This window comes from Polypterus senegalus, chromosome 3 (assembly GCF_016835505.1).
Source record: "Polypterus senegalus isolate Bchr_013 chromosome 3, ASM1683550v1, whole genome shotgun sequence".
NCBI classification, from domain to species: domain Eukaryota; kingdom Metazoa; phylum Chordata; class Cladistia; order Polypteriformes; family Polypteridae; genus Polypterus; species Polypterus senegalus.
In genome coordinates, this window is record NC_053156.1 from 269,190,588 (window position 1) to 269,208,857 (window position 18,270).

General features: G+C 42.0%; 1 protein-coding gene across 1 annotated transcript; it reads left to right on the forward strand.

The window, feature by feature from the left end:
- Positions 1-9,361: 9,361 nt before the first annotated feature.
- Positions 9,362-17,822, forward strand: LOC120526666 (vasopressin V1b receptor-like). The gene is made up of 2 exons (XM_039749821.1): positions 9,362-10,292; positions 17,506-17,822. The coding sequence occupies exons 1-2, from the start codon at positions 9,362-9,364 to the stop codon at positions 17,820-17,822; spliced, it is 1,248 nt and encodes a 415-aa protein (XP_039605755.1).
- Positions 17,823-18,270: the final 448 nt, after the last annotated feature.

The window sequence follows — 18,270 nt, forward strand, 5'->3', positions numbered from 1 at the left end:
AGGGGCTTCCATCTAGTGTTCTGGTGGAGATAATGCACTGTGCATGTTCTCTTCCCCGGTCCTTCCATTAAGAAGATGTCCTGGCCGTCCGTCACACTGGATAGTCTCCCATAGTTCTTGGCGGTTCATTTTTAATGTGGAATGTTTTCTTGCGTTTTGCTGTGCTTTGTAGATCTTATGATTTCTGGATTTTTGAACCTGATTTTGTATTGGGATTGTGTTGGCCTTGGATTGTCTTGCCTTTAGGCAATTTCCCTTTGTGTTTCAAGGAGATTCTTGTGCTACTGAGCGTTTTTTGTTAAAAATAAGTAATTCATTTTCTTAGGATTCTTTAAGGCCCTTTTTGTTTCTAGTCAGGGTTCTGTGGGCAACTTCTGGAAGTATTTATGGGACTTATGTGCTATTGGGCTTCCTGGTTCATGACAGGTGCTGGTGGTTGACTTCAGGCAAGTTGATCTTTAAGTCCTCCCTGCTGCTACTCACTTTAAAGTACTCTCAGATGACGGAAAAAAGTGTAGAAGTCCATGCTGAACATCACATTCTGGTCTTAGTGATCAGCCTGCATGCTGAGCCTTGTGTTATCCAAGAAAAAAAAAACAATTAGGAGTTTAGGACAATTAAAACTTAATGTACTTGAACTCAAAACAATTTTCTTTGTATCAGGTTAAAATATTGCAATTTTTAAAATTGTAGCTTCCCAGCGCAAATAGTACTATTTATGATTGCCAAGAGCATAAAAATCTTTTTTAGACAAGTCAGCATTTAATTTGTACCTTTCTTGCTCTTTGGTTTCTTCTATGGAAGCATTTATTGCTCGACCATTAACTTTCATGGGGGCATCAAGTTTATTTCCCACTTGGGTGGCGTGAGATGCCATAAATAATGCATTTGTGGCTTTTATCTATTTTAAAAAAAAATTTCTTGAGACGAAACAAGACTATTGCCAAGTCATTTTTTTGAAGTTGGTAGAGGGGGTCACACCCTCCTCCCAACCATCCAGTTAACGGCCCACGCCCACGGTCCTCTCACCTCTTAGTTGTGTGAATGCTTTTGTCAGACACAGTTCCTGCGCTCTCAGTTCTTATAACTTTTTATGTTTTCCTCACTTTAAGTTCCCAATATAAGAAAACTTCTTATATCCAAATCCATCCATCCATTATCTAACCCGTTATATCCTAACTACACGGTCATGGAGGTCTGCTGGAGCCAATCCCAGCCAAAACAGGGTGCAAAGCAGGAAACAAACCCCAGGCTGGGCGCCAGCCCACCGCAGTATATCCAAATCTTACTGAAGAATTTCATCCCAAATGATTATCAACAGAAGAAATGAGTACACGGGCAATCCTAGCACTGAGAAATGATGAAGTCAAACAAATTAACGTGAAAATTGTCGATTGGTTACACAGCAAATTGGTTAAATGTGCATCAATAGACTATGCTGAAACAGTTGGTGGTGATGTTGTGGAAGTTGAAAACATCAACTTACAATATCACGAAGAATATCTACAATTGTTAACACCGTCTGGTCTCCCACCGGCCGAATTACTGTTGAACAAAGGATGTATTGTAATGTTGTTGCATAATTAATGTATGAGTAATCGCTATGCGTTAGGACAAAATTAGTTGTATTCATAAATGGTTGAACAATTCTGACAGGTAAAATTTTAACAGGCGACAAGAAAGGTAATGTAGTACATCTTCCGTGGATAACATTAGACACCAAAGGAGATCTTGATATGCCATTCATATTAAAATGTTTACAGTTTCCCGTTAGAATATCTTTTGCTATGACAATTAACAAATCACAGGGACAAACATTCGAAAAAGTCGGTTTATTTATTTGAGAGAAAGAAACGATTTTCACTCACAGGCAGTTATATGTTGCGTTATCACGATGCAAGTCCAAACGTGTAATCAAAATTCAATGCAATATTGACGAAAAGTTCATTCCAAATATTGTTTTTGCTGAAGTTTTACAGTAAAAGTGTAAGTTTAAAAAGTATTTGCGTGTTAATTTCAAAGCCAAACAGAATGAAAGCATATAATCCAACAAATACCTCTAACGCAACATGAAACATAATTTTCTTTCAATTTATTACGTTTTACTCTTTTTTAATTTGGTTAATTACTCGCTGTAATATAAAATAGTTGTATTATCCATATGTAACAATTCCCATGAAAATAACAATCTGTTTGTTTAAATTGTATATCCGCAGTCCCATATGCGAGCAGCAGAGCCCCCTAGTTTTCCATATGAAGAATACAACTTTAAATACGGACCTTGTCGAGGTGCTGGAGTCTGCCTGCACACAATGCTGCCAGAATAGACTTGGACTCGGACAAATGGAGAAAAGATGCATTTCAGAATCAGAATCACATTTATTGGCCAGTCTGTTCACACACAAGGAATTTGAATCTGTTTTTTGATGACTCTCCAAGACAGACATTTTAACAATTAATAAGTATGCCCCAAAGATAAATACAAGACAAAGAATGTACACATATGCATACAAAGTGCAAGGCAATGCAAGAAATACTGAAATAAATACTAAATTAAGCATTAGTTCTTTGTTAACAATACTGCAACGTATGTGTAGGGAAGACTGAGCAAGGACAGCCAAAATTAATTGTTTGTGAGCCTGATGGTCTGTAGAAAGAAACTTATATTTTGCCTGTTTTAGCGTTGTTTAGTCCATAATGTCTGGTAGATGGGAGAAGTTCAAAGTGGTTGTGGCCTGCATTAAGGGGTTGCTTCCTGACTCTGGAATAGTACAGGTCCTATAAGGTGGGAAGACTGGTGCAAATGATCTTTTCAGTAGACCGGACTATTCATTGTAGACTGTTCTTGTCTCATTTAATTGCTGATCCAAACCTCATTGTGATGGATGAGCTAAGAACAGACTCAGTCATTGCTGTGTTGAACTGAATCAGCAGCTCCTGTAGTAGATCAAACTCCATCAGCTGTTGCAGGAACTACATCCGCTGCTGTGCCTTTTTTATTATGGAGTCTATGTTGTTCTTCCATGACAAGTCCCAGGTGATTGAACAGCCCAGAAAGGTTTCCACAAATGAAACCTTATTAATAAGTATGGAGAGGGGAAGTAATATTGGAGTCCTGAAGTCCACTATCATCTCCACAGTTTTGAGCATGTTTAGCTCTGGACTGTTCTCAGCAGATGAAAGGGCCAGCTGCTCAACCTCCCTTCTATATGTAGATTTTACACCATTCCTGATAAGTCTAATAATAGCTCTGTTATTTGCACATTATGGAGCTTGACAGAGGGGTCCTTAGAGGTACAATCAGTTGTACAGAGTAAGAAGAGCTATGGGGGGCATACAAACCAGCATTGATTGTATGGGAGCTGGAGGTGTGTTTCACCAGTTTCGCCTGCTGTTTTCTACTTGTCAGGAAATTGGTAATCCAATGACAGGTGGTTAAGGTAGACAAAATCCTTGCATAGGTCCCTGGGTTGTCATGATGTTGCAGGGTGTAGTGCAGACCCCTATTGATGGCATGAACATGTATGATGTGGAATTTGAATGTTCTCTCTGTGTTAACATGCTTTTCCTTCCATGGGATGTTCAAGTTAAATTACTGGTGTCTCCAGATTGGTAAATGTATGCTAGTTAGGGTTAGTTCCCGTCTCACTTCTAAGGTTTCTGAGATAGGCTTCATGGCTCAAAACACTGAACTGGAAGAGCTGTCTTTTTTTAGCGGATGGATTAATGACGCAGTCATTGGTTAATTTAATATTTGACCCATGTACTGTACAATAAATGTAGCCTTTCTTTCTGAATACGTTTGATGGCATAGTGGTGCAGCAGATGGCACTCATCTTGCCTGTGTGGAGTCTGCACTGCTTTCCTTTCCTCTCCTTTTTCCACCTGGATGTGGCCGGCATTGTGCCATAGTGGCTAAAAGGTTCGATACTGATACACTTGGGCACACGATCAGGTATCTCCTCCGACTCATTGTGTGACCTTGTGCAAGTCACTTAACATTTGTTTTAAAAACATAACATGCTTAGATGAAACAGGCCATTCAGAACAACTTCTGCTTCCTTAGAGGAAGTCATTCAGTCAAGACTCGAATGTCCGTAAGGTCCCACTTTCTTCTCCACTGCTTTATACTTTGTATCTGTTCTTGTAAAGTACCTTAGAATGGTATCATTATTGAAAAGCACTATATAAAAATGTCTTTTAAATAAAATGGTATAGTGATATAGGATGTGATCAGATAGACCAAATGAAGTAAGGCTATGTAGAGTGTCTACCCTTCTCTGTCAGCCTACACACTCACACAAGACAACTTTACAAACATTTAGTCCTCATTGCATATACAGTATACATGACGGCAGTATGTGTCCTAAAGACAGTGTTCTAGGAGAAGAAAAAACCGTGACATAATTTGCACTTTAATGTTCGAGCCACAGCAAATTGAAGCTGTATGCAAATTGGATTTAGAATTGCAGATTTGAATTAAGAGAGGTTTTCAAATTCTGCTAATAACAGCTTCTTGCCCCCACCTGCTCTGAAGTAGAGCAGCATGCAGTGACAAGAGTGTAAAGTGAATTATGAGGATTTTGCTTCATTGAATTAAAAAAAAAATCATTAGTTAGAAGTCGGAACAGCGGAATGAATTAAACAACCAGTCCAGTGAAAGCCAGGCAGCTCAGCTCAACAGAAAATGCAATTTTTCGAGCAATTAAAGCCTAACGGCCAGACTGGATTTGCTGTTTGATTGGTAAATTGTGTATGGGCTTTCATTTATGTACCGCCTCTACATAGCCACAGGCACTATGCCACATTAATGCCCTGCGTGCACACATACTATTGTGACAGACAGACCCCATGTTACTTGGCTAGGCTGCTTTGTTTGTATTGTAGTTCTTGGGTTTATCTTGCTGGTGTGTCCCTTCTGTGTTGGAGCTTCATCCCTGGCTCCACCATTTTTCCTTTTTTGGTATGTTCCTGTTCCATGTTTCCTTTTGCCCATTTTGGTTAACTCTTTTCATTTTAGTGTGGAGCCCGACAAAGCGAGGTGGGCAGACGATATTCTCCTGCCTCCGTTGCGTGTTGAATTTGTGTGACTGGTTTAGAATCGTCACAATGAGATGTGGGGTGATTGCCACAGATTGTTGGAAAGTAGAGTCATCCTCAAGTTTGTTTCAACATGAACGCCAGTTCACCTTTGTTCTGACTGTCTCGTGTCTCTCATGATTGGAGCTTCATCTTGGCTCCACCCTTTTTATTCCTCCTGTTCCATGTTTTTGTTAATTGTTTTCAGTTTAGCCAAATGAAGTGAGGTGTTCAACTGGTCAATGACTGTCTTGTGCTGGAGGAAAAAGAGCTGCAGTCACCTGAAGGAAATAAAATGACTCTTTGCTGTAGTGTTTCCTTCGGCTTCCTTTTAAGAATACGTCTCCTAATTCTCACTTTTGTTAGGTTTAAATTAAATTTTTTGGCTTATGACTTCTGCAATTTTCCAAGATTGTGGTTTGAAAGAACCAATCTTAGAAAGTTAGTGTTAAAATTCACACAAGTATTGGCTTAATTTGTGTGAAGAAAACCAGGGGTGTCAGAAAGCCGCAAACCCCTAAACACGATCACACCAAGTCCTGCTTTCAAATAATGGAAGATTTATTCAATTCACCTCCAAAAAGTATCACAAGCACACAATATATTGTTTTTCTCTCCTCTCAATCCTGCTCTTCTTCTTATCACCGCACTTCCCTCCTCCAGTTGAGTGTTGCCCTACGTCCTCCCAGCTCCAACTCGCCTGGGTTAGGGAGTGCGGTTCCTTTTATTAAGGATTTGGGAGTACTTCCCGTGCCAGGGCCACTGCCAGATGGAAACACTTTGGAAGTCCATTCAGCGCACTCTTGCGGCACCCAGTGACCCCAGCAGGGCTGCTGTGCCGGACTACATCTCCCAGTATGCTCTGCTGGCTTCCCACTGGGCACTGATATCCAGGGCTCCTGCCATCTAGCATTTTGGGGGAGTAAAAAGATTCCAGCGATATCTTTCCCTTCCAGTGGGCTGTCTGTCCATCCTTTCTGGTCCTTCCATCCGGGTCTGGTCACCATCTGCTCCCCGGCCGCGATGCCTATCTGCCTGTTAGGATCCTCCCGTTCAAGTAAGGAACCATGCCCTCTTCTGGCTGGGATGCCCACTCATCTACATTTGAACGAAAGTTTCACATAGTTACTTAGATAATGGTACCCCTTGTAAGCTAATTTCCTTAGATATTCCTGTAAAAACTAAGTGTTAATAGGCTATATGCACACGGTAGTGTTGACGTACTTTCGGTGAAATCTCAGCCAGCTCAGTCACTTCCATTGTCCATAATGCAGTTGTGATTTTTGCTTAGTGGTGAGAATGTTCAAGAAGAAGAAGTTTAAGTTTCAGCATACAGAGAGCTCTACACCTGAGCATTGTTCTGTAGTTTTATGTTCAGCTTGCATTAAGTACAACAAGGTACTTAGTTTTCATACATTTACCTCCGATGTGGAAACCCAATTTACATGGATCATCGCTGTCTGGAGAGTGAGCTTTACAGTTAGTCCCCATGCCTAAATTTATATTAAGGATTTTCATGAGCCCGGGTCTGAGACAGGGTGGCGATTGTTGAAGAAGGGAGAGGTTCCTGCGTTGTCTGAGTGGAACACTTTCAAGACTAGGGGTTTGGGAGAGGAGAAAGTGACTGATGGACGATGACATACTGGGCGAGGAGGAAAATGATAAAATTCTTGTGGACCACCACTATGCTTCGGCTCTGGTTCCAGCAGTTGTCGAGCTAGCACTTGATGAAAACATATCTCTCAGAGAGGAGATCCTCCAGCTGAGGAAACAAACTGAGACAAAGAAGCAGCGGTTTGGCATTCACCATTTTGATTGCTCAGACGGAGACATTTGCTTTTTTACAAGGTAAGATGTTCAGCACACTCAAGTTGTTATGCATTAAGCTTATGCACATATTCACCTGTCTAACGACTAATTGTTGAAATTCTGTTTTTTTTAAAGAAACCAACTGTAATCACATATTTGTCCCATGTAAGTGCATAGTATACACAAGTTTTAAATATGTTTGGATCTTACCTTTGTAATTGTCGATGTAGTTTGAGTTTGAAGCCCTTCTCTTTTTTCCGAGTAGCTCCTGTCACTTGGCACTTCCCCACAGGACTGTAACTCCCCACATACCCTGTGGGTGCATGAATAGGCATAGTGGCCCAAGAATGCTGCCCTCCAGCATGTCAGATGTTGGGGGCTACCTCAACCTGTCTTTCCATTATCCTGACCACCTGGCCAGTAAAGGGAACAGGGTTTGCCTGGCCACGACACCAATCTGTCCCAGCTGTCCGTCACAATTCATACATTCATACATACTGTGGCATGCCCAGGAACACCAGAGGAGGGCTTATACCTCCTCCAGACCGCGAGGGGGCGTCCGCCCTGGTTATGTTGGGGGCCATGGGTAAAGGGCTTGGAAGCCCAGCCCTGTAGGGACCCGTGGCCACCACCAGGTGGCGCCCCAGTGCCTGAATATCCCTGGAGCCCAGCACTTCCGCCACACCAGGAAGTGCTGGGGGGAAGATGACAGGGGACACCCGGATGGCTTCCGGGTGCGCAGACGGCACTTCCGCCACACTGGGGCGTAGCTACGGAGGAGTGCCGGGAAGCAGCTGGAGCCCATCCGGGCGGAAATCGGGTGGAAGAGGACGGAGCTAGAGAGAGGACTGGAGGCGGCCAGGAGAAAGGCACAAAGAACTGTGAGGCCTGGACTTTGGGGGAACGGTGCAAGAGGCACTGGAACGTGCACTGAACTGTGTAAATATAATTATAGTGTAAATAAACAGTGTGCTGGGTGAACAATGATGTCCGTCTGTGTGTGTCCGGGTCCGAGTCCACAATACATACATGGAAACAATCTCAAACCTGCATAGTCTAATATCCCAGCAGCACCAGGTGTAAGACATTCACTCATACAGGATGTTCTCTTATTTTTTTTCTTGAAATTACACTTGAGAAAGCAATAAACATTTTGGCATGAATTTCAGAATAAAATAAAGTAAAAAGGAGTCACTAGGTAGTCAGCATCACTTGGGTTTTGCTTCCTGAACAGTTACTAGGCACTTGTCCCCATGTCTGACGAGTTTCCTCTATGGACTGTGTTTCACTGCATCATCACAAAGTTAATTGGTGAATATAAATTGGAGTCGGGTGTGGAGGATGGACAAAGCTCACCAGGGAGAGGACAAGGAGAAAAGAAAGAGAAAATTAAGAGTGCTGTGTCTGTGCACTTGTTACAAAGAAGCCTTTGTCAAGGCAAAGAGTTGATAATAAACCTTTTATTCATACCGGGACTTGTGTCTGTGAGGTTGTGTCTGGGTTTTGGGGTCTGCAACACCTACCTACAGATCACAAATTAGTACAGTATATTTATGAAAAGTAAAGAAAAGGGAAAAAGAATTTCATCATTTAGAGTGGTGGGCAAGGGATGGAGAAGAAAAGCAGAAAGGAGCAACATGACCATCGGTGAAAGCGAAGCAGTAAGCCCAGTTCAGAAAATGATAGGACCACCTGGAGTTCCTTGTTATCTGAACAATGTTCACGGTCATTTTATCTCTGATTAAGGTGAGTAGCACTGTAATTGGATGGTAACAGCTAGCAATGTTTTCTTTCAGAAGAAGTTATGATGACTGTTTTTTTAAAGTACAAAAATAATGTATAAAGATGTTTCATTTAAAAATTGAATTATTATTTGTTGTAAAACCCCACGCAAGTAAGAATTTCAATTTACTCTGCACACATGACAGACTACTACTAGTAAATCATATTCTGCATTCAGATAACCATTTATGAGTCAACTGTTAGAGCAAGATATAGATAAACACGTCAGTATCCTTTATTTTTCTTAGTCATGCTCTCTAGGATTCCTTTATTAGTTCACGGTGATCACAGTGTGCTTACATTCATCACAATGCCAGATGGGCCTTAATGAAAGGATCTGTGATGTAACAAGAGATTTTCATGTTGAGAGAGCTTTGGTGTTGGAGTTGCGCCACACACACACACACACACAAACTCGCACACACTTCAGTGCTTTGTGAAGAGCAGCCAGACACCTGTGCGAGCAGACAAGGTAAGGAGTTCTGCTTCTGTTCCATTAGAATTTGGAAGGATCTGCAGATTTGTTTGTACAACCACAGGGCTTAGGTTCTTACAGAACGCTACTTTATAATATTTTGCTTTTTCACAGGGTTCACATGGAAGGATTACTATTCTGTCCAATCAGAGAAAGCTTCTTGATTTATGGATGGTAAGATAATTGCATGCACATTTGTTCAATCAATCAGCAAGGATGAATGCATCACACAGGTCTTCAGAAGCACTGAGCACCTCCACCACTGAGCTTCTGCGCTATAGTATCTACACCATCTCACCGTCGCCTAGAAGGAATGCTACCTTTCTGCTGACACGTGATGAGGACCTTGCTTTGGCAGAGGTATGTGTGCTGGCTACCATCTTAGCCGTTGCATCTATTGGAAATTTGGGAGTAGCCCTAATTATTCGCCAGCGGAGAAGGAAGATGTCTCGGATGAACCTGTTCATATTGCATCTGGCTCTGACTGATTTAGTGGTGGCAGTTTTCCAGGTGCTCCCTCAGATGATCTGGGAGGTGACTTACAGATTCTATGGTACAGATCTCATTTGTAAGGCTGTAAAGTATTGCCAAGTTCTCAGCATGTTTGCCTCAACCTACATGCTCATCACCATGACCTATGACCGGTACCTCGCAGTGTGTCACCCACTCAAGACCATTCAGCAGGCAAGTAACCAGACATACTTAATGATTGCTGCCACCTGGCTCTTCAGTGCCATCCTCAGCATCCCACAGCTCTTCATCTTCTCCATGCGCGAAGTGGACAAAGGGACAGGAGTGTATGACTGCTGGGCCGAGTTCACCTTCAGCTGGGGTGTTAGTGCTTATGTCACATGGACAACCTTGTCCATATTCCTAATTCCCATGGCCATCTTGATCTTCTGCTACACCTTAATCATCAATGAGATCTGCAAAAACCTCAAGTTCAAAATGAAGCCTTTAGCACAGCAGGAAGCTGGCAGTGTTCCAGTTCTTGCATCCAGAGTGAGCAGCGTGCACAACATCTCTAAAGCCAAGATCCGGACGGTAAAGATGACTTTCATCATTGTCCTCACATATATAGTCTGCTGGGCTCCGTTCTTTAGTGTCCAGTTGTGGTCGGTTTGGGATAAGAATGCCCCTAAAGAAGGTAAGTCTTTCCTCTCCTGTAGTACATCCCCAAGAATGCTCAGTAAACTAACATGACTGCTCATACTTCTTAGCTGGCCTTGTTAGAAAAGCTTCATTTTATAATCAGGAGCTATCAGTCCTTCTTCTGAGAAAACCCATTTTTTTTGTAATTGTGACAACAGCCCCATTAGCCGGGCAACTACAGTAGCTGAGACGGTGGTGTGGAGGAGCCTTTGTGCTCACCACTCACAAGCTAAAATGTGAGAAGAAGGCAGTGAGAAGCCCTGACCATTTCTGAGAAGCATTATTTGAACTCTGATGGCTCCACATAAAAAAAGCTCATGTAGCTGTTATGTTGTCTTTATTACTGCTAATGCTAACTTGATCCTCAAAAACAACGGATTATTCTACTGAAATTACTGAGACATGAAATATCGTTTGACCACATTTTGTTGTTCACCCTGACATTAAGTTCCAAGGTGCTCGCTATTGTTCTGTTCTTAGAAATGATGAGATATTAAAAATTATAAGCCTGATGATATCAAGCTTAAGCCATAAACCACACATAATTCCACAAGTAATTGCAATGAATCTTTGTCGTGCCTGCTTAGGCCGGCTCAATGAAGCAATGAAGCCTGTATCATGAGAAGCACATAGAGCAATGAAGCAGGATTAACTGTCTTTGTGACAAATGGCACACCATAAACTCTTTTACAGCAAAAACAATTCATAATACGTTTATTGATTCTTCTTAGGTATGAACTTCATGGAGCTTGAAAGCTGCTCCTCTTAAAAGCACACTTTTATATGCACATGCTCATTAATAAATGGAATTAAAAAGCTGCCTGTAAGTAACAAGGGTAGCAAAATCATAACAAGCAAGTGAATTCAATGGACTGTACCCTGAAGCTTAGGAACCGTTGAATCATTACAGGGGGACTTGGACAGCATGCAGGCTTGGACAGGTTTGTGGCTGATGAAATTTAATGTCACTAAATGTAAAGTATTACACGTAGGAAGTGAAAATGTGGCTCTGAGGCTAAGGATCTGTGCTGGTATCCAAGAAGGTTGCCGGATTGAATCCCAGTCGCTGCCAAAAGAGATTCTACTCTGCTGGGCCCTTGAGCAAGGTCCTTAACCTTCAATTGCTCCAGGGGCGCTGTACAATGGCTGACCTGCGCTCTGATCCCAAGAGGTATGCGAAAACTAACAAATTCCTAATACAAGAAATTGTATAAGGCGAACTAAAGAACAAAAAAAAAAACCACAATGGGAAATCTGAATATAGAGAGTACACCTTATGAAAAGGATTTAGGAGTCGTAGTGGACTCTAAGCTATCAACTTCCAGACAGCGTTCAGAAGCCATTAAGAAGGCTAACAGAACGTCAGGTTATATAGCGCCTTGATGTGTGGAGTTCAAGGCCAAGGAGGTTTGGCTCAGGTTGTATAACACACTGGTGAGGCCTCATCTTGAGTATTGGCTGTAGTTTTAGTCTATAGGCTACAGTAAAGACATAGCAGTAAAAGAAAAGGTCCAGAGAAGAGCGACTAGGCTGATTCCAGGGCTACAGGGGATGAGTTATGAGGAAAGATTAAAAGAGGTGAGTCTTTCAGTATAAGCCAAAGATGATTAAGAGGAGACATAATTCAAGTGTTTAAAAATATGAAGGGAATTAGTACAGTGGATTGAGAATCTATATATATATATACTTCACTAAGGCAAGACAACCATGAAAAGCCCGCTGGAAGGGGCGTGGATTCACTAAGCCGCCAAGTGAGACACCTATGGCGCACACAGGAAGGAGCCACGCCCACCAACTCCAAGACCATTGGATACGACGACAACTCGCAGGGCCACGCCCACCAACTCGGACGCAACAACACAGAAAAAATGGCGTCATTTATGTTCGTCTGTCGTAGAGGCCACATGCAGTGCAGGTCAGGTTAATGTCATGTACCTCTGAGCTACGTTGACTGTTCATAGAGGCATGTTTCTCGCGGAGGTGAATCGCCATATGCAGCGTGTGAAACGGTTTGCGAGGGGTATCCCATGGGATCCTTAAAACATTACTTTAAAACTGAGGTTAAAGCACAATGAAGGAATCCGTCTTTAAAAACCAATAAGCCCTGTGCCTCTGTTTCATTACCGTCTCACCTGCTTCACCAATGCAGGTCCTGCAACAGTCGAGACGCTCTGTCAGCAGCTGGCCTTCTCTGTGCCTGACCGGTTCACACAGAGGCAGCGCAAGAGACAGAGAGAGGCACACACACAGGCAGCTGGTGGGCGGCTCTCCGTGAGTTTCTCTTGCAAGCGGACACATGACCAGGTGGTGTGTATGCTTCGAGAACGAGGGTGGACGCGGCATGCGACCGGGCACATGAGGAGGCAGTGTGTATGCTTCGAGTGCGAGGGTGGACGCGACAGGACCATCTAGGAAAAATCATGTCGCGGATGTGATTCGCTGTATGCAGTGTGTAAAACAGTTTGTTTGTCACAGATGTGAATCGCTGTATGCGGCGTGTAGAACAGTTTGCGAGGGGTGTCCCTGTGTCTTTCCAGAAGTGTTCAACCATCAATAAATAATTATGCGGCATTTGTTATGCCGCGGGTTCACTATTGTGTTGTATTTTGCTCTCTCCAGAGTTCCATCTTTTCATTCACTTACTGTTGTATTCTCACACTAACCTGTTTTAGACAACCGTGTCTTTCCAGAAGTGTTTACCATTCAATAAATAATTATGCATGAGATCGAGCGTGTGTCTAGGCGTGGGTAAGCCGTTGAACCCCATTCGGGCTGCAAACTGTGAAATTGCCACTAAGTGCGACTCATACGCTCCCACTGTTTTCGTCCCTACCCTTTGTACACACCCCCCTCCCACACGTTGACTGTTCATAGAGGCATGTTTCTCGCGGAGGTGAATCGCCATATGCAGCGTGTAAAACGGTTTGCGAGGGGTATCCCATGGGATCATTAAAACATTCCTTTACAACTGAGTTTAAAACACAATGAAGTAAGCAGTCTTTAAAAACGAGTTTTCGGTTACAATGCACGACCGTGTGCAGCATAGCAAAGTGTTGTTTTACACGCTACATACAGCAATTCGCATCCGCGACAAACATGCGTCTTCTTAGATACTCCTGCACTTTGTACACACCCCCCTCCCACCTCGATACGCCGCACGGACGATTGTGTGTTGGTTCGTTCCGTGCATTGTTACAATGTTGCTTTTCTTGCTGATTTATTACATTACCGATTTTGCAAATGTAAAATTTTCTCCCTGCGCTTAAAAATTATTAAAAAACCGGCCTGATTATGCGGCGTATGGTACGCCGTGGGTTGGCTAGTGTTATTTTAAAATGACACGAGGACACAGTTGAAAACGTAAGGTAAATTTCACACAAACATTAGGAACTTTTTTCTTTACTCAGTTAGCCATAGACACTTGGAATAACTTACCAGGTAGCGTGGTAGACAGTAGGACTTTAGGGACTTTCAAAGCTAGACTTGATGTTATTTTAGGATAATTAAGTGGATAGGACTGGCGAGGTTTGTGGGGCTGAATGGCCTGTTCTCGTCTACATCATTCTAAACTCTGACACTAACTGTTGTCACTTCAGCTTTAGTTATGACCTTCATGTTTTGTTCCTATTGATCCACTTTCCTACACAAACCAAATTTCCTTTGCTCCTCACACCTTTTCTCTGTTGCCAGCTGTTATTCTGCTAGTCTTTGGACACATATTTGCCATCGACAAACACTTAATGGAAACGCATAGAGACGTGGGACCCATTTCTAAGAACTTTCATCTTCCATTTTCAAAGATTCTACTCATACGTGTTGTTGTGGATTACGTCTAGTATAATATTGTAGGTTTGGTTTAAGTGCTGTCCGAGATGAGCCCCTTATATTGGGCACCAGCATTATAAGATGCTATTATATCTGTGAGCTCCTTCTTATTAGTGTAGGTGCGAGTGGGGAGGCAGAGTGAGTCCCAAAATAGTTGGTCAAACTCCATTTAATTTGCAAAAAAAAAATTGCAACAGGGGCATAATGGCATCAGCCTCTTTTTGCCCTCAAGCAATGATTTCCAGTAGGCTTTCAAGGAGTTCTGGACAGTTGGGCACTCAGGTTCATATGTGACACCACCATCTGGGGACGTCACTCTTTATATAGTCTAGACTAGAAGTGGCAGGGCTTCTTAGCTTCTGCTGCACTCAAGGGGTGGTTTCTTGGCACTGTGAGGAAAAAAGGAGAGAAGACTGTTAGCAACTGCGCCCCCTCTCATTCTGGAGTGGTACTGCATACCTTAGACGAGCCCGGAAGGTGACCCTCTGGCACACATATATGACGGTACATACTGAAAGCTGCAAAGGAAAGTATTGTCAGCTTCTTGACCAATATTGGGAAGCTGCCACTTGTGACAGACCATTTATATCATATTGGGAACCGCTGTTTAGGAGCAAACATTCAAAAGATATTAAGAAACTGCTATCTGCGAGCAAACCCTTAGCTGATATTTTGAAGCTGCTACCTGTAAGCAACTGTTCAGGAGATACTGAGGAGCAGCTTCTGAGAAACAAAAAGAAATGAACACTTAGGAGCTTTAACCGTTTCACTGAGCAACATCATTAAAAGATAAGAGGCAAATTCCCACTTCATAAGAAAAAGGACAGCAGCAATTAGGAATCAGAGGAAGAACATACGTTTAGCATAAATCCCACTTTTGCCCTTACAGATTATCTTTCAGAATCATTTCCTCCGTTTTGAATTTGAGGCCACTGAGTACACAGATTGGCTTACTTGAAAGGTATTGTAATTGTTTTACTTGCACTCACTAAGACAGACAGATAGACAGACAGATAGATAGATATGAAAGACACCAGATAATAGATAGATAGACAGACAGATAGATAGATAGATAGATAGATAGATAGATAGATAGATAGATAGAACTTCATTTGTTCCCAGAGGGAAAACTGGCTTTTCACAGAGTATTAGAAGCAGTCCATTTTGATGCTCAGGGCCCCCATGATGTTTTTGCAGCCTTTCATTGCTATCATCTTCTACAGGTTTTGAGGTGAAGAATTTAAGTGTCCCTACTTAGTTTAGGATGATGGACGGCTATGTAAGTGATGGTTTCCATTGACCCGCTCAGTCCTCCACTGGGCTGTTTGACTTACTCTTTCCTTTTTTAAAGCAGTAAGCAGTGAGCGTCAATTCTTGTACTAATTCTACACTTGTATTGTGCAGTTCAAGAAACTCTCAGTTCACCCAGCGTAGTTATTCAAGTGCACAGCGTCTATTGACAGTAATATCTACCTGTCAATCTGTTTTTCCAAATTTTAAAGCTCCTTAAAGCAAGTTTCACACCATAGATAACATATGGTGTATTTGCCTTTTCATAGAAATCCATGTCCCTTACTTTAGAAGCTATCCATCCATTTTTGTTAGTTGCTAAATCCTGTTGAGGGTGACAAGAAGACAAAGTCTATTCTGACAACATGGGGCACAAGGCAGGAGCAATTCCCAGTTTCAACATGAACTACTGTTAACCCTAATTAATCAAAATTGATCGCTCACACTTTAATCATTGTCCTTTTGCCAATTTTACCTACAGGGTGGTCCAGATCTAATTATGCAATTATGAAAAGGTGAACACATTGCACCCGCTGTTCGACTGACAACCGTCTCCCTGCTATTTTGGAATGCAGGGCAGGTGCTGCCATCTATTGGCAACAAAAATATTTTTTTTGGGAATTCTCTATGTAATAAACTTAATAAGTTATAGCGTAATGAAAATTGCATAATTAGATCTGGACCACCCCATAGTTTACCTTAAAGCAGAGGGCTGAGACAGTTGGCAACTGCATTATTTTACACTGCCACATGGCTCATGGCACTTTCAGCTCCCGCTTGCTTATTTATAAAAATTCATGCGTGTAAACTGCACTTCATTTGACTTGGTAGGATCCAAATGTGTTGAAGTCCATTTTAGTTGCCACCAATTTTTTGTGTTTTGTGGGACCTCATGGGTCAAAGTAAACTAACAAAGGTTATCGACTGCCTTGCTGTCATAATGATAAAGTTTCATCATTTTGATTTCCCATTGAGATTAGTGGGCAGAGATGCCCAATTCATGAATGCGGTATACTTCCATATTAAATATTACATTCTCAGCTCTCAAAGATGTTTTTATGGTAAGCTGCATTTATAACTCACCTTTGTGGCTTGACGTATAAATGTAGAATTAACGGCTTTTTTCCATTTTTTTACTATTTCAAACACCTGGCACCTATTTGATGTAATTAAGTCCACAAACAGCCATGCTGTGAAATAGTCCCACCTTGCCAGCTATGCCAGTTTTTATTTCACATAGAATACAGTGGGTGGGATGCCACCATTTGAAAATTTTTTGCTCCTTACGCATACAACATACATTTATGGAATGGCACGATCCTTAACAAATTTCAGTGCATACTTCTAGTCATTACTGATTTATTCATTTTATATATCTAAAATGTTTGTTGCCCATCATGCATCTCTAACCTGAACATGCAGTCTCATATTAGTTTGCCCCGATCATTCAGTTCTAGTAAATTAAACCAACATTTATGTCTGCCCAGGTTTTAATTTGTTTTAACGCTGTCTAGCTGATGTCACATTTTGTGACTTTAGGTGAAAGGGAAGTCAAACTGGACGACTCCAGTTGCTGGAGGACGTCAGATTACATGACTAGAAATCACAGGGTATGTCAAATTAGACGACTGCCTAACGATTTTCCAGTGCAGTTTTGAATTCCCAGAGTATCTCGAGTTTGCCCCTTTATCTGACAGACAGTAATGTGCTGCCTGACAAAAGTGTGAAGGCTTCACAGGTATGATGAGCTCAGCCCCAATCTCAGTTTATGTAAAACATGAGACATCAGACAGACGAGCCTCTCTTCTGCTTGTATTCCTCTTTGCTGTATTATACGCTGAGTGCTCATTGGTTGTCAGTGCTTAAACACCCAGAGCAAACCTCAGCGACTTCAGACGAACATTTTTGATTTTGTTAGATTGAGTCATAGACTGGTTAGATTGAGTTTAAAGTTTGCTTCCGAAAATCACTTAATAAAAGCTGTGTAACGTGACCGGCCTTTAGGAGACCAGCAGCACTAGCCTTCCTTACCTGGAAAGCTGACCAACGTAAAACCTTTCACTAATGTGATGTCCGCTGTGTCATTCTTTCAGATTCATCCAACGTAGCCTTCACAATCACCATGCTGCTTGGCAGTCTGAGCAGCTGCTGCAATCCTTGGATCTATGTGATGTTTAATGACCATGTGCTAAAGGAGGTGAAGAAGTATATTATTTGCTGCCAGAGCTGCAAACCCCAGTTGATGAGACGGGAATCCAATAATAGTCTCAATAGCCATAGGAATGCCATGATGACGAAAGTTAGCTTGTGCAGCAGTAGCAGCAACAGCAGCAATGTGAAAACAGCAAAGATATCACAGGCCTTGAATGACTCAACTGAAGATATGGCCACAGAGTCTGTGGGGATGTGACTTTTGCCTCCGACAAGGAGACAACTCGATGCATGTATGAATACAACAAGAATACAATCACAGAGGAATACTTGGTCTTAAAAATGCCCTGGATGGGAACATTCATCAAAATGTGTAAACTTCCAAAAAGAATACAATCTCTGAGACTGCTGCACATGTAGTGCTTATTTTCAGGATCAGCATTTTCAGCAGAAGATCTTAACTTTCTCCTCTGATGGACCTGTGTCATCGTGTAGATGTTGTTCAGAGTAAGAATGACATAATTTGTCTTCTCTCTGTAACTAAGACTTGACATTTTCATCCTCCAAAATGTGTGGTCAAGAAATCTAAAGTGATCAGAAGGTAAACCAGGAAGTGGTGTGCTAACATGGTTTCTTAATCTTCTGTAATTCTAAACTGTATAAACCAGGCATTGTTTTCTGTGCCACTGGCAAATATTTCAACCAGA